This window comes from Triplophysa rosa, linkage group LG4 (genome assembly GCF_024868665.1).
Source record: "Triplophysa rosa linkage group LG4, Trosa_1v2, whole genome shotgun sequence".
NCBI classification, from domain to species: Eukaryota; Metazoa; Chordata; class Actinopteri; order Cypriniformes; family Nemacheilidae; genus Triplophysa; species Triplophysa rosa.
This window is the reverse complement of record NC_079893.1, coordinates 25,596,176-25,611,256: the sequence shown is the minus strand read 5'-3', so window position 1 is coordinate 25,611,256 and position 15,081 is coordinate 25,596,176. Positions and strand designations below refer to the sequence as shown.

Here is a 15,081-nt window from a genome sequence, read left to right as displayed (position 1 = left end):
ATTTTCATGTATTGCATAGGGCATTGCACAGTATTTGTAATGAAAGGCCAAACTGTATGACCTATAAAGAAAGTTCTTCACAAAGCTGAGACTTCATGGTAAACGTGAAAATAAAATTGCCCTGTTCACTCTCTTTAAATTCTGGTCTTTTAATAGTGTTAATAATAAAATGATTTACAGTAAAAAAGAAAGTTTGTGTCCTGCTATCTTTAGAAAAAGACATGCCATTTTTCATTGACCATAAAACGTCTCTTACTCACAGTGTGTTTTGGGGTCATTTATCCCAATCCAGATCTTAATCATCTCCTGTGGACTCCTGGGATGCACCAGCATCAAGTTTTTATAAGCACAAACATTGTCTTTGTATTTCTCCTCAATGCCAAAAGTCTTAAAGCCAGTGTGTTTCTGTGGCACTAAACCCAGTCTCCTCAAACACATCCCAGTGTACACATCATCAATTGGGTACAGTGTGACCAATTGTGAGATAGTTCTTAGTCGCATCCCTAAATTACCTGAGTACAGGTAACCTCCCCCACCCGCATAGGGAGGGTAACCCCCCACAAACACGCTTTCGGGGATATAATACTTGAGTTTTTTGTCCCGATGAGGTCCAGCATTGGAGATCACATCTCCAATGAAGAGGTCTCGTGAGCTGGTTGCCGTTAAATTGCGCAGATATTCCAGTAAGTGGTGTGTATTTACAAAAACATCATCGTCACCTTTGAAAACGTACTGGGCGGAGGAGCAATTGGTGGCAAACCATTCCAGAAAAAGCACTTCTTTCAATGTTAGATTAAAAAATGAGTCGCGATAATCCCACTGCAACACATCTCCGTGCAACAAGGCCTCATGCTTGACCATATTTGACAAATCTGGAAAGTAGTCCGTTGCAGCGGTGTTTCCAAGGAGGAACACAGTGGAGATGCGATGGTCATCAAGGAGACCGGCACGACCCCACGACTCTCTGATGGCCTGCCGTCGATCGAAATGAGGCGCGATGGACTTTATCACGAGTAAGAGGAAGGGTGGTTTCGAACACACGCTGGGTGCATCCGTTATCAGAGGGAATAACCTGCAGTCCCTGTACAGCATGAAGTCTTTAAAGCGCTGTGGAAGTGAACTAAAGTCTTTTATTTGTGTCATCACTTTGTCATCTCGCTGGCAGGAAGACATGTGACTCGTATTCAGCCAATGAGGGATCCCCAGAAAGTCGTGGAAGGACTCGCTGCCGTTGGCAAGGGGCAGGAAGTGGATGTCGTCCAGACGTTGCTGCTCGTGGTTCCAGATTGGTGTCATGACCTCTGGATTTTTCCAGAACCCTTTGGATATTAATTTTCGGTGCTTGTGGTTATTCTGACCGTAGTTCCGGGACACTGCCACCAACATGTAGATGAAGAAGTTGGCCAGCATCAGCATTCCAACCAGCTTCATCATCTTCCAGTTGCCGTGCATCTTGAAGATGCGCTCATCGCCTGCAAGCACAAAATGAGGCAATGTTCAATTTTGGGTTAGAGGATGATCAAGGACCAGCTTTTCTCATTTTATGATGGGAATCATGTTAGCGGCTGGTCTCTGGTCAATGCAGTGGGCTGAAAGCTGTCTACAGAAGATATTACAGAAACAGAGTTGACTTAAGCCACATGGGAAATGGAGAAACATGTCCGTTAGTTAGTCAAAGCCTGTTAGTACAGAAATACACAAATCCTTTGGCTTGTTAGTTTGTAGTTAGAACATGTAAAAAAACATAGGAGTTCCAAACAAAAACCTGAGTGACATTAGTTATACTTCCTCAGGCTTTGTTCACACCACATCCAAACATGTTTTTTGAAAAGACAGTGTGCACAACTAAAGCACATGAACATACCCAAACCCAAACCATAGGAAGTGTCAAAGGGCAAGCATAAATAGAGTTAGATAAAGCATCTCTAAACTCCATCAGTTCTAATCTATCCAATAAGAAATGAGTGACAATCTAATCAAATTCACCAGTGAAAATTGTAAGATTTTTTTTAAAGAAAACCATTTGAATGCATTACAGTGATAATCGGGATGAAAAGTGACCCGGAAATGTTATAAGGTTTCCCTTATCATAAGCAAATATAAGCAAAAATTGTTAATGTAAAAACACTTAAAGTAACAGTCGGTCCATGACTCACAGCGAGTACATTGGAAGGGAAAGTCAAGGGCGAGTTCCATGTGTACGTCCGACCTGATGCGTCCAACGTTTCTCCTCCTGCGATCGAACCTGAACAGTAAGGGAGAAACCTGCTGCATATCAGCCCGGGTTTCATACCTAACCAGTAGACTGCAGAGTCAACCACACTTTCTGATCTCCTCCGGTTAGTATATTTACCCAATCTAACACTTTTCTCGTTTTGTCCTCTAGCTCAGTTTTCAGAAGATCAGTCTGAATTTCATCATGCTGTCACATGCTTTCCATCTCTCATACAAAGATCATGTGTTCCACATGACACCAATTACAGACGTGCAGCGTCAGACCCTTTGACTGCAGGACACCCCTCATTGTTCGACAACACAATGTTTTCTAACTTAAATTTTGTCCCCCCTCCCAAAATTCCTGCAATGGAACTTTCCACAACGTAAAGCAAATGTTATCAACGCTCTCCTTTTAAATGTCCAAAATCTCATTGCACAGGGGTTGTCCCAGGTGTGGAGATAGGATGAAATCTTGAAGAATGTGTGTGAAAGATGTGAAGAAGGTCTGCAGTGACCCCAGAGATGAAATTTATGCTGTAACCACATATTTAGGATAGTAGGTAATATAGTAAGAATAATCCACAAAAAGTTTCAAAATATTGGGAGCAACCTACTACGATGATCCCTATATGTTTATGGCAGTTTTCAGTTGACACATTTTCAAGACATAACCAATTACAACCTTCTATATGACTTTTGTTTTGTTTTCTATGTTGTTTTTATGAGTGTAGTCGAAATGTAAACATTGCTTTGTAAATCGCCTACTAAAAAAATAGTTCCGGTATGAATGGCATGGAAAGGCTAATTTAGTAACTTTGTTTTCTGTTTATGATGAGCATTTTAATTGTTACTTGTATGTTGTCAGTAGTTTTTTTATCTACAAATATTAATTATCAAACTTCATTATACAGAGCCTACAATACATACATACTGTGGATATCAAAATATTAAATAAATGGCCTGATAAAAGATCATATCTTTTATACAGTATGTACAGTATATCCAACTGGGCTAAATTGATTAAATATATATTTATTTTCAAAAAACATATTGTCCGGACCTCCTTTTGGAAGAAAATATAAAGACCGGACCTCTTGGAACTTAAATACCCCTGGTAGGCTATAGCCTCGAATCGAGTATCAACGGGAAATGTATTTTGTAACTAATTCTTTACACTACGCTTAGTTAAACTTTAAGTATTTGTATAGCAGTTTGCTATACTACGGAGCCTGTCTGGTCACCCCTCGGAGAAAAAAAAACAAGACCCGCAAATCCGTGGCCACAGTTTTGTAATTCGTTCCCTCAGTTTAAAAATCCGTACTCACAGATTCTAAAACTGTTCCCACCATTTACAAAACCGTGCTCTCAGATTAATAGACTGTACCCATGAGTTTACAATCCGTGTTCTCGGTTTTGTAAACCGTCCCCTCAGTTTTTGAAATTTGTCCCACACATTCATATTCTGTGCCCACGCTTTCGCAATCCGTTCACACAGTTTTGCAAACTGTAGCCTACTCGCGGAATTGAAGCCTGTCTGTCAACAGAACAAGCTCCTTCCTACAGGAACATTAACAAATATTGTACTGTTTTATTTTAGATTATATTATAAATTGTCTTAATGTGTTTACACATGAGCACGTGGTGCATATAAAGCATGCGTTCATTGCCGCGTTTCACTGGCATAAAGTTGGTTTGACATTATATTTTCGATATTCGTGAATTTAGGGACCATCTCTAAAGTTACATACACATTAAAATACCCTTTTACAATTTAAAAAGCATTTAAAGGGGATGTTTTATAGCCACAAAACTAACTGTACAGTGTTCATGTGTGTGTCAGCTATTATGCACAACTTTTAGATTATTGAGTATTAAAATAAACCATCAAATCATATGCACATATTCCTATACGTATATTGAGCCTTAAATAATGGTATATTTGTGAATGAGACCATTATATACATGCGTAGGAATGTTTGCATGTGATTTGAAAGTTTATTTTAATACATATCAATAATCTAAAAGGTGTGCATTCTATCTGACACACACAAGAACACTTTACAGTTAGTCAGAGAAGTCATTCCCTTTAAATGCTATTGAGCTTTAAAATTTGTATATTTATGTATGAGCCCTATTTGCATTTGATTTAACGGTTTATTATAAATAATATAAATAATCTAAAAAGTGTGCATTATATCTGACACACATGAACACTGTACAGTTAGTATTGTGGGTATAAGTCATTCCTATTAAATGCCATACAAGTTGGAAACATGTATTATAATGTGTCAGGAAATGTATGAGAAGAATCCAATTGCAGGCAGCCAGAGGTGAAGGGGTTAACAGACTTTTATTTAACAAAATAAGACAAAACAAAAACCCACGAGGGGGTAAAACAACAAAACAGAGGGGATCTAATAACAGACTAGACAGGAACACTAAACTAAATAAACTACACTTAAGACAACACTTGACAAAGACTAACACTGACTAGAAGACTTACTGTGACAAGAAGTTTCCAGGACATGAAAAGACGCAACGTCTTACACAAGGCACAGAACACATCAAACGCAACGCACGAGCACAGGACAAAGAAACATGAGGGCATTTATAGGAGAAGACAAACGAGGGATAATTACACAGAACATGAGACACGGGAGAAAAGCAATACATGAGACGAGAGGGGCGGGGCCGATGACAAGACACGAGAAAACACATGAGAAGTAAAAACAAACAACTCAAGGTCTTCTTCTCACATAAAACCTAAGGCTTTGTCATGGCTCTGCCACAGGACCAAGAAAAACATGACTAAATGAAGCAGAGCCATGACAATAATGTGTATGTAACTTTAGAGACGGTCCCTAAATTCACGGATATCGAACGTTTAATGTCAAACCAACTTTATGCCAGTGAAACGCGGCTTTATCCGCGCCACGCATGCGTGTGTAAAGTAAACACATTAAGACAATTTATAATATAATCTAAAATAAAACAGTACAATATTCGTTAATGTTCCTGTAGGAAGGAGCTTGTTCTGTTGACAGACAGGCTTCAATTCCGCGAGTAGGCTACAGTTTGCAAAACTGTGTTAACGGATTGCAAAAGCGTGGGCACAGAATATGAATGTGTGGGACAAATTTCAAAAACTGAGGGGACGGTTTACAAAACCGAGAGCACGGATTGTAAACTCGTGGGTTCAGTTTATTAATCCGAGAGCACGGTTTTGTAAACTGTTGGAACAGTTTTAGAATCTGTGAGTACGGATTTTTAGACTTTTTAGATTTTTAAACTGAGGGAACGAATTACAAAACTGTGGGCACGGATTTGCGGGTCTTGTTTTTTTTTTCTCCAAGGGGTGACCAGACGGGCTCCGTAGGCTCCGCGCTATACGGTATCTTCTGTTTTGCAGAAAATAAACGTTAGGTGATTGAATTTAATAGCACGTGTAGGTGCGCGATATTCTCACCTCTATAACAGAAAAAATGTCCTGCTCTTCAAAGACCCATCTTCATTTTATGCTCTCAATCCGAACGAAGGAGCTGAAGGTTTTATTCACTCTTTCCCAAACATGTAAAGTCCCCTTAAGAGTTAATCTCTTAATAATTTGCGCATAGTGTGAGCTGTTGATAATTCCACTTTTGCCAGGTCACTCCCACTCTACAGCCTGAGCACCTTCCTATTAACGACTTGCTGCATATAACCCTTAAGAAAAAACATTGTTCTTTGCTGTTTTAAACAACAAAATGCAAAGACATTGGTCACAAATCCACACATATCGAACCACACATTCTGACAGAAGTTATTCAGTGACTATTAGTTCAAAAATGTAACTCTATAAACAAACACCAGGTATTTTACATATTGTTGCATCATTTTATAAAGTTAGTTTTTTTGTATTTAGCTTTGTTTTTAAATATTTAAGATAACACTAGAAATCTATACCAACAATAAAACCAGAACATGGAGCAGCTGCAACAATTGTGTTGGCTCTGTACAGCCTCACTATCAGGCCGGTATAATGAACAAATAATACATTCATGTGACCACAATGACGACTGCGTCAAGTTTACATTCTGAGATTTTGATTAAAAACCTTGAAATCTAATAATGGACGACAGGAGCAGACAGACAAAAAACACACACTTCCCAATGGCACTAAGGCACCAATTACACCAGTATCTTCTCATCTGATTAATTAATGGGTGTAATTGAGGGACGTCCACCTACTGTTGAGCTTTTTATGCCACCCTGTTCTTTTCACAGACACAAAGAAAACATGAAAGTACAGAAGTCCAACTAGAGGTAGGCGTTTGTCTATGATAATAAACTTGGTTCACGTCCAGAATTTTACACCTTTGAAACCCGCGACACATCTCAGGTTACGTGAAGATAGTGCTAAATATGTTTAAATATTCAGTCATCTTCAATATTTAAACAGGACAGGTGGTTTCACAAGTTATTACTGACGCTTAAAACAGACATACACTAAATGTGATACAGAACATTGAAGAAACATAAAAAAGGTATAAAAACTTCGGAAAACTGTTCACCCACTTTAGAAGAATGCATTGTAGAAAATGTTAGGTTTCCTATTTAAAAAGGGATATTTAATCAAAAAATGAATACATACTTTCATCATTTGCTCACCTTCATGTAAGAACAAAAAAAAAGAAGATATTTTGAAGAACAGTGGTAACCAAACAAAATTAGGCCCAATTGACTTCCATTGTATAGACACAAAACCACCAAGTCATTTCTCAAATTATCTTCTTTTGACACTAATTTGTACCATATTTGTCAACATACAAACACTATGACGAATCTATTCTGAACAGATTTTACTCTGCTTCTTTAAAACGGTTCGTCTGAGGTAATTCTCGGGCAGGTCAAATAATATACAGATAGAGGAAGATTGCAGTGATAGTATATCTCCAGTTCCTGGAATTAAACTCTCAATCTTCAGTGTCATATAATAAATAACAACACAGATGTATGAAACAATTTACATACAGGTATTTAAAAGAGAGGGCCTCACATTAGTCTGTGTTTAGTCATTTATTTAATCATTTTAGTCAATTATGACCAATTTTTACAGAAATGAATGTCAAACTGTATGATAAAATTAGTGGGCTCACTATTTTGATGTATTTGTTTTGGTTTTTATCTACAAACTTTATCTTAAAAATGAAATATACAAACGTTTGTAACATGTGTAAAGACTTGCCGGTGGCTGTTAGGATACAAACAGAGTTTGTAAAACAAGACGACTTTGGACACGCATGCATTATTCATGTTGGTGTGTGTGGTTTATTACTTTAATATTATTACCAAAACCAGAACATAAAGTCCAATGAGAGAAAAAAAACAGCTTTTAAAAAATAAAACATAATAACAATTTATGTTGTTATTGGTGTTAGTTTCAAAATGGCACAATGGCAAAAGACACCCACGCACACTAACACACAAACACGCCCGCGTGCACAAGGCTCTAGCTGTGGTGCACAATACGGTCGATGCTTTCTTGAAGTTCCGCCATCTTCATCAGGACTGAATTGACCTTCTGCTCATCCAACTCCAAGCACATAAACTCCGAGTTCTGAAGTATAAAAGAAAGAGACAAACAATGATTGACACTGACTATTAACTCCCTGTTATGCATATTAAAGGGACAAACTACATATCATACATGCTATGAACAGTAACCCTAAATTGCCCTACAACATAGTTGGGTTCTAAACAAGAAATCTGCATTTACATGCTATATGGGTAATGCTGACACACCTGTAAACAACCTGCATCAACACAAAGGTGTAAGATTCATGACATTTGAAGCACTCTGAACATAAAAACAGAGGACTAGATTTGCATTCAGTGATACAGGGGTGATTTATTTAGTTATCTGTCATACTTGATTGAGATTGGTCAATTCTCTCGCACTCTTTTTTTGTATAACTGACTATTCCCACATACATTAAACTTGCCTCCTTGCTAATCATCTCCCATAATAAATGTTTTTCAAATCAATAATTCATGTCCATTAGTTTAGTAACTACACATGTAACATTGCACCATTTCACAAGGCGTCATTGTAAGCTGATCCTGAAAGGGAGAAAAAGCCAGAAGAATAAGACCCAGATGATATCAGCAGCAGAAACAGAAAGACCATTTATGACATCCTCAGATAGCCAAACATCGTCACTGACATCATCATTAGCTATACAATTTTGAACGTTGACTACATGTTGACTTCGTAAAAGTATGCTTCACAAAAAGTGAAGAAAGAAAATTTTGATTCTAAAATAAGACAGATACAGGGCCGGCTAAGAATCCACAAAGACTTAAAATAGATATGTTTGCATGTCAATCATGCTGTGGAGACTTTCTATAGACTTTTCTGACCTAATATTTTCTCCCCCACCCCTAAACCCAAATCTCACACAAAACCTTTCAGAATTGTTTACATTGCAGCTCTCTGTATCTGGGTAGCTGACAAAAAAACCTAACAATGAAAATAAATCTCTCTTGTGCTGTTTTATATTAGAAACATAAATATTAATCATATAAAATACTACATTATTAACAGTTTGTTTTCTAATTTTGTAGCTTTTTTAAATACAGAAATATCTCAGTTCTGCAGTAATTAATGATTCTGCAGTCCTGCTATTCTCCGGGCATGAATCACACATGGTGTAATGCATCTCTCGGCACACAGTGGATATGATGAGAAACAATTAAAGCACTCAGACAGGCAAACACAGGAAGACAGATGAGTGAGAAAACTGAAACCCACTTGTAAATGTGCATTTCAAAAAGAAAATAAACCAGACAAAGCCGTAATGCCATTCTACTCTCGAATCACTGAGGTTATATAATAACTTACAGTCAGTATGGAATGGCATATCAATTTGAAAATAAACAAAATAAAATAGAGGATATATTAGCGGTGTAATTAGGGCTATTATCTCTAATGGGTTTCTACTTTCTAGAAATGTATCATTATTTACTCACCATCATGACATTCCTACAAAGTATGACTAAATGTCTCTGATTTAAATCTTTCCAGAAACAAGTCACATGCTTCACTATACAATAAAACAAAATATCCAACATGTTCCAACTTCTGCAGATGTGCAGGAAATAAATTCAGAAAGCAGGGTGTGACTTCATTTTTGGAACATGCCTCTACGTATTTTAGGTGTGTTTGATAATGCATCTTAAATCTTCTATATATCCTAAAACAACCACAGAAATTCTGAAGTGTACTGGATGCATTTATGAGTGAATCTCACTATGCCATTTTAGCTGATGAATAATTAAAAATTACATTAAATTTGGGAATGCAACATCTGTAATTTGTGGCATGAATCATTTTCACAAAACAAATACTGACACGTTAATTATCATAGTTTAGAAATGTAACAAATTATATTTGTATACTTTTTAGGACAGTCTGGGATAAGTCACAAAATTATGAAAGCATGGCAAAAACTTTTATTATAATCTCCATAGCCAAAAGTTAATTGAAAGTTTAATTGAAATGTTGAGTCAGTTTAAAATAACACATCACCCACTGACATGAAAGAAACTTTCCTTTAGTTCATCTCACCTCACCAGTGCGACCCAGCTCTAATTCCACCAGGGCCACAGGGCTGTTCGTCAGCTGCCCCCTGCTGGAAGAACTGTGCAGGTCCACCCGCCACTTCAGGCCCCTCAGGCCAGGCTCCCAGCGGCTCTGAGACAGCAGGCTCTCTCGCACCCGTGCACGGTGGGCCTTCCAGAAGCGTGACAGAGCGGCCGCCTGCTCCGGACTCACTCCACCGCCACCCTGCTTGCGAGTCTGTGCTGTGAGAAAAGCTTCAAGCTGCGCCTGGTCCATATCTGCAGATGCAATGGACTGAAGACAGAAATATTGAGAAACAGACATGGGGAAAAGATAAGCATGGGGTTGAGGGAAGGTCAAAACTGGACTTAATATGGCAAAAAAAAAAAAACACTTAGAACGGACAAGCAGAAGACGCAGGCCTACTGTGCTAGTTACTGTGCACAGTACTGTAGATTATTGCCCCGTTTCATAGACAAGGCTTAAAACTAGTCCCAGACTAAAATCAAAGTTTGAGCTGTCTTAACTGAAAATAAATTGCCCTGACATATCTTAAAATATGTCAATGCCGTTGTTTTGTCTCAAGATGCATGCACACCAGTAATGTTTTTATAAATGTAATTTTAATAAAAGAAAATTAAATATGCTCATTTAACTAAGGCATAGTCCTGGTTTAAGATAATTGTCTGTGAAACCGGGCCTATATTACTTTAAGTCACTGTTTTTTGTTTGTATAAAGTCAAGTTTTTTTGTGGCATGAAAATTGAACTGGAAGAGCAGATGATGTGTATTTTTGTAATACGTCATTATACAATTCATTGTATACATCTTATTTGCATACTGCAAGAGCACATTATTTGTAGAATATTTAGATTAGAGATCTGAAAGCTAATGGACGTAGACCGCCACCTTGAGGAAAAAGATAACACCTTTCCTGCATGTAACTTTCAAGAATTAAAGATCACTCGATAAAGTGACAAAGACATACTGTCCAAACTAACCTACCATCACTTGTTTTATAAAAGCACATATTACAATTTGTATTATAGTGCAGTAAACGCTTTAAGATACAATGTATAATCACAAGGAATTTTAATAAAACTACCTTTAAAAGCGCTCTCATCTTCTCGTGTAAAGCGTGAAACTCCTCCTGTGGCATCTCTGCATAAAGCTCATTTTTAAGCAAGTCCTCAGTGATGTCGGAGTTCCCATAATAAAACCGTTGCGTGATGCCTTTCAATAATGCGCTAATGCATCTCTGCCTGTCCACGTCCGCCATGCTGGATGTTTACAAGGGCGTCATGTGATCGACATCACGTGTCTTACATGATCGTCCAATCCGCGTTCGCCTTTACATCCTTCTCAACAGAGCCGTTGAAAAACAGAGTTCCGACCACTGATCGCTATAAATGACTGGATTGCTCATGACGACATTACACTGAAGCTTCCGCGCCGCCATGTTGGTATGTCCAAACGTTCTATTAAAATAATAGGGAGTAATCACATACGAATGATAAAACAGTAACTTAACAGTCCACGTCTTTACATCTAAAGGCTCACAGTACATTCTTACAACGCAAATGTCTTAAGCATGTAAATTATGAATTATTTACAGTCGGGAATGTCCCCGTCTTATTAGATATAGAGTGAGTTACATTCATTTTCATTACAGTAGCATACATATCAGATCAGCTGAGACACCTCAACATATGACAAATGTGCTTATTCTGAAATCTAAATACATAATAAGTCATGAAGCTTTATTTCTAAACATTTACACATGCCATTAGAATTTTAGAGATGTCTTCCTGTCTTCACCATATCCCATTTATGTTGCCAAGATTTAATAACAGCTTGTTTAATAATTGTCTTTGCTTCTGCTTTGCTGATCTTTACATAAATTTCTATATTATATATCTATATGGTACCCATAAAAATGAAACAACCTTGCCTTGAGCATGAAGTCTATACACCAGTTGCATTAGTTCTATAATAATATCTGCAATTTGATTGACGCAACTGAATACTACTTAACGCTGCCAGTGAATCTGAGCATATTATACGTAGCTGTCTTGATCTGTGTATCTTCCAGCCAATGTAAAGCTATGACTATAGCAATCAACTCTGTTCCCACTTCTAGCAAATACAGGTTGACTAAAGGCATTTAAATAACCACGGTGGAAGAGTAGACATTGGCACTGCATCACATATGCTTCCTATTTACTAAATCCATTGTTTGTGCCATTTCTTCAGCTATCCAACCAATGCTTTTTCTCAGCCAATGCTCTGGACCAAAAGATGGACTAAATGATGGATTCGCCAATCAGTGCGTTTCAACTTTTAGAACTGTGGCAAAATAATAAAGTGCATCCTTCATCACAGCAAAATAAGATATATTCAAATATTGGTTCTGTACAGCAATGTCTGCACTTATGCATGTATAAAAATACTTCTTTTGACATTTATTAACATATTTTTTTCCTAAAAAGAATTTTAACGTCATAATAAAATGCCAGACGTTACACAAAAAACTATATGCCTGAGAAAATTGTACCACTATAATTGTGACTGCACAAATTATTGGGCCAGATTTTCATTTGTTATTTTAAATGTAAATTATTTTAATTTTTTAACAACCTCGTCTGTCAAGTCATTTAAGCACAGGCTTTTATAAGCTCAACATATTTTTAAAGTCACCATGCAATCAAACAGGAAAATTCTAAGTGTTTTACACAGTGTTGCAGTGATTATTATAACTGATTTATCCATGCACACCATTTTTTTAAATTAATTTGCACTTGTAATCTTTAGTCAAAAACGTTAAGCTCCTCCCCCCCTCTCAACAACAACTCTTGACCACATGACGTCGGTAACAAAAAAGAGGTAGCACTATACTGACTGTCCAATGGCCAGGCATTTTTTAGCCCTCCCCTGCAAGCCCAACTTAAAATAAACCAATCAAAAGGAAAGGGCAAAATAAAGTCCCATCCTACTTTTTTTTCTAATTTCAGAAGCCGTTTCACTTAGATACACGTCACGATACGATACGGAATGGAAAAGAAGTCAATCGCAACTTCCGTTTCATGGTGTGTTGTGGGAATGTTACTTATATGTAGACATGTTTTGTTTTATGATCAGCCCAAACAAAAGTGCAAAAATTCAACAGATCAAAGCCGGCTAGTGTACAATATCGCAGTGTTCATTTCAGATTTGTGTGTTTTGTGAATAAATTGACAAGTGAGCACTGCCTTATTTTATATAAAACGCAAACTCTCATTTTTTAGAATAAAGAATGAAACATGTTTAAACCCCAACTGCATTAATAGTATGCTATAAAGAAAAAACGTCTTAATGGTGCCACGTTTTATACTTTTGTTTAAACACCGTTTAGAATGAAACTTGTTGATGAAACGGTATTTCCCTAATTTGGCAAATAAGGGACATAAAAAGGTCATTTATTCCTAAATGCATTTTTGACTAATCCTCCAACTGCTTTTCAATACGCAGACTTCATCGTTTTTGTTCATCATTCAAACGACATGAAAACACATGACCAACCCAACAGGTTTTGTCGTCTGTTGGGGGTGTTGTTGCGTGTTTTCAGTCTGGAGCGATGCAAGCAAAGCACAAGCGCTTCACTACAAACTCGTTTACAGGATGTATGACTCTGGATAAATCATACATCGTTTCGCAACAAACAGTTAAGCAGAAAGAAAGGGAAGGAGTACACGCCGAATCTGCAAACGCCGATGTTTATAATAAGGAAGAACAATTTCCGACAGTTTCAATCGTCGAGACCACGGAGTTGTCGGGAGTAAGTTAATGGAAGTGATACGGAGATTGCCCTGATGCTGGGATTTCTCGCGTTAACTCTCCTTTAAATACATGTGAGTACATGCATGTGATTTGGTCTGGTTGATAAGTATATACGAGTTCGTGTAGTAGTTTGAAAGCTTGTAATAATAGTTTACCGCAGCTAGCAGCACAATTGTAACATGTTCGCAAATCCGTTCGCAAAAGTCTGATGGCGGTTGTGAAGAGAAGTAACTAATCTTATTTACTTCTAGGGACGCGATGTTACCGGCCTCTGCCGTGGTCGTCTGGGAATGGCTCAACGAGCACGGTCGTTGGCGGCCCTACAGCCCGGCTGTGTCTCATCATATAGAGGAGGTGATACGAAGCGATCCCCGCGGCGGCAGCGTCGTCCTAGGCCGAGCCGACAACCGCCTGTCCCCGTACATCCTCGATCGACAGTCTATGCATCAGTTCAGACAAGATACGGGTAAGATGATATTAGATCAGTGCCTTTAAACACGATCAAACAAGTCCATAGTATGTGTGAGGTCTTCTCATTCCAGCCATATAGAAGTATAACAAAGTGTTTTGTCAATATATTTTAAAAGTGTATGTTAACATGCATTCAGCAATGAACCGTTCACACCTTCTAGTGACATTGCACAGCAGTGCGTTTGATATCTTTTGCAAAAATTCATACGTTTGACATGATACTGGTCAGAATGTGACAGTGAAGCCATCTAGCTGCTGTTTTAATGTATACGACCGGAAAACAAAAAGGGGAAAGATTTCTCATAATATAGTAAACACAATCCAAATGTTTTAATTCAACACCTTGTGCTTTTTTGTAACATGTACTGAATGTGGGAAGCTAATGTACCAGATATAGTGATTCCCTAAAGCTGGATTTATACTCGAGCGTCAGACCTACGCCTCTACGCAGTAGCCTATGTGTCGGTTTTCATTTATAATTCTACGTCGTTGTCCGCGTCGACAGGCAATGACAACTAGGCGTCATTGTCCACGCGCGTGTTGATGGTGTAACCGAGACAAGAGCCAAAGAAGGCGCAGCTAGCTTGAGAAGCATAAGCAGTGATAGCGGCAAGTAAACAGTTACTTTTGTTGCAGATTTGAGATGTTTAATACAGAAGCACAAATATTTTACTTAGATAATTATTTCGGAAATGCGTTTGAGTAAACATGACTCTATCTCATGACTCAAGTTTTTTGACCTGAGGGACGGGTTCAAACAGATCAATCACAGCGCTTGCGGTCCGCGTTGAGTTGACGTGTTGTTACATTTTTGGAGAGGTGCGCGTCAGGCTACGGCGTAGGGTACGTGGCTCTGCGTAGGCTACGGCGTAGGTCCGACGCTTGAGTATAAATCCAGTTTAAAACAGCGTTTCTCAACGGGGGCGATAGTGGACGTTCAGAGGGGGGAGGGGGGGATTGGGTTGATAGAAGCAAGA

General features: G+C 38.1%; 3 protein-coding genes across 5 annotated transcripts in view; 1 reads left to right on the top strand and 2 right to left on the bottom strand.

The window, feature by feature from the left end:
• Positions 1-185: 185 nt before the first annotated feature.
• Positions 186-5,840, bottom strand: b3gnt2a (UDP-GlcNAc:betaGal beta-1,3-N-acetylglucosaminyltransferase 2a). Of its 2 annotated transcripts, none has more exons than XM_057331291.1 (2): positions 5,684-5,840; positions 186-1,472 (listed from the first exon to the last, which is right to left on the bottom strand). In XM_057331291.1, exon 2 carries the CDS (start codon positions 1,450-1,452, stop codon positions 253-255), a length of 1,200 nt encoding a protein of 399 aa, XP_057187274.1. In that variant the 5' UTR covers positions 1,453-1,472; positions 5,684-5,840; the 3' UTR covers positions 186-252. The 2 variants fall into 2 exon arrangements, with proteins under 2 accessions (XP_057187274.1, XP_057187273.1); XM_057331290.1 differs by lacking the exon at positions 5,684-5,840 and adding an exon at positions 2,157-2,208.
• A 1,417-nt stretch (positions 5,841-7,257) lies between these two features.
• commd1 (copper metabolism (Murr1) domain containing 1) lies at positions 7,258-11,215 on the bottom strand. The gene is made up of 3 exons (XM_057331312.1): positions 10,923-11,215; positions 9,824-10,111; positions 7,258-7,813 (listed from the first exon to the last, which is right to left on the bottom strand). Exons 1-3 carry the CDS (start codon positions 11,094-11,096, stop codon positions 7,706-7,708), a joined length of 570 nt encoding a protein of 189 aa, XP_057187295.1. The 5' UTR covers positions 11,097-11,215; the 3' UTR covers positions 7,258-7,705.
• The window catches only part of dtx4b (deltex 4, E3 ubiquitin ligase b), a 31,292-nt gene continuing 27,405 nt past the window's right edge, over positions 11,195-15,081 (top strand). The window contains exons 1-3 of one of the 2 annotated variants that reach the window (XM_057331282.1): positions 11,195-11,280; positions 12,071-13,704; positions 13,885-14,099. In XM_057331282.1, coding sequence (XP_057187265.1) covers positions 13,703-13,704; positions 13,885-14,099 — 217 coding nt within the window. In that variant the 5' untranslated portion in view covers positions 11,195-11,280; positions 12,071-13,702. Of the gene's footprint in view, positions 11,281-11,879; positions 13,705-13,884; positions 14,100-15,081 lie in introns of those variants that run through there. The other variant, XM_057331281.1, reaches the window with a different exon arrangement.

Coding starts and splice junctions, on each gene's coding strand:
- b3gnt2a (XM_057331290.1), bottom strand. CDS start 2,196: ATGGAACTCGCCCTTGACTTTCCCTTCCAATGTACTCGCT. Junction 1,473..2,156: donor TCCCTTCCAATGTACTCGCT/GTGAGTCATGGA, acceptor TTGTGCTTGCAG/GCGATGAGCGCATCTTCAAG.
- commd1 (XM_057331312.1), bottom strand. CDS start 11,096: ATGGCGGACGTGGACAGGCAGAGATGCATTAGCGCATTATTGAAAGGC. Junction 10,112..10,922: donor AGATGAGAGCGCTTTTAAAG/GTAGTTTTATTA, acceptor TTCTGTCTTCAG/TCCATTGCATCTGCAGATAT. Junction 7,814..9,823: donor AGCTGGGTCGCACTGGTGAG/GTGAGATGAACT, acceptor TTTATACTTCAG/AACTCGGAGTTTATGTGCTT.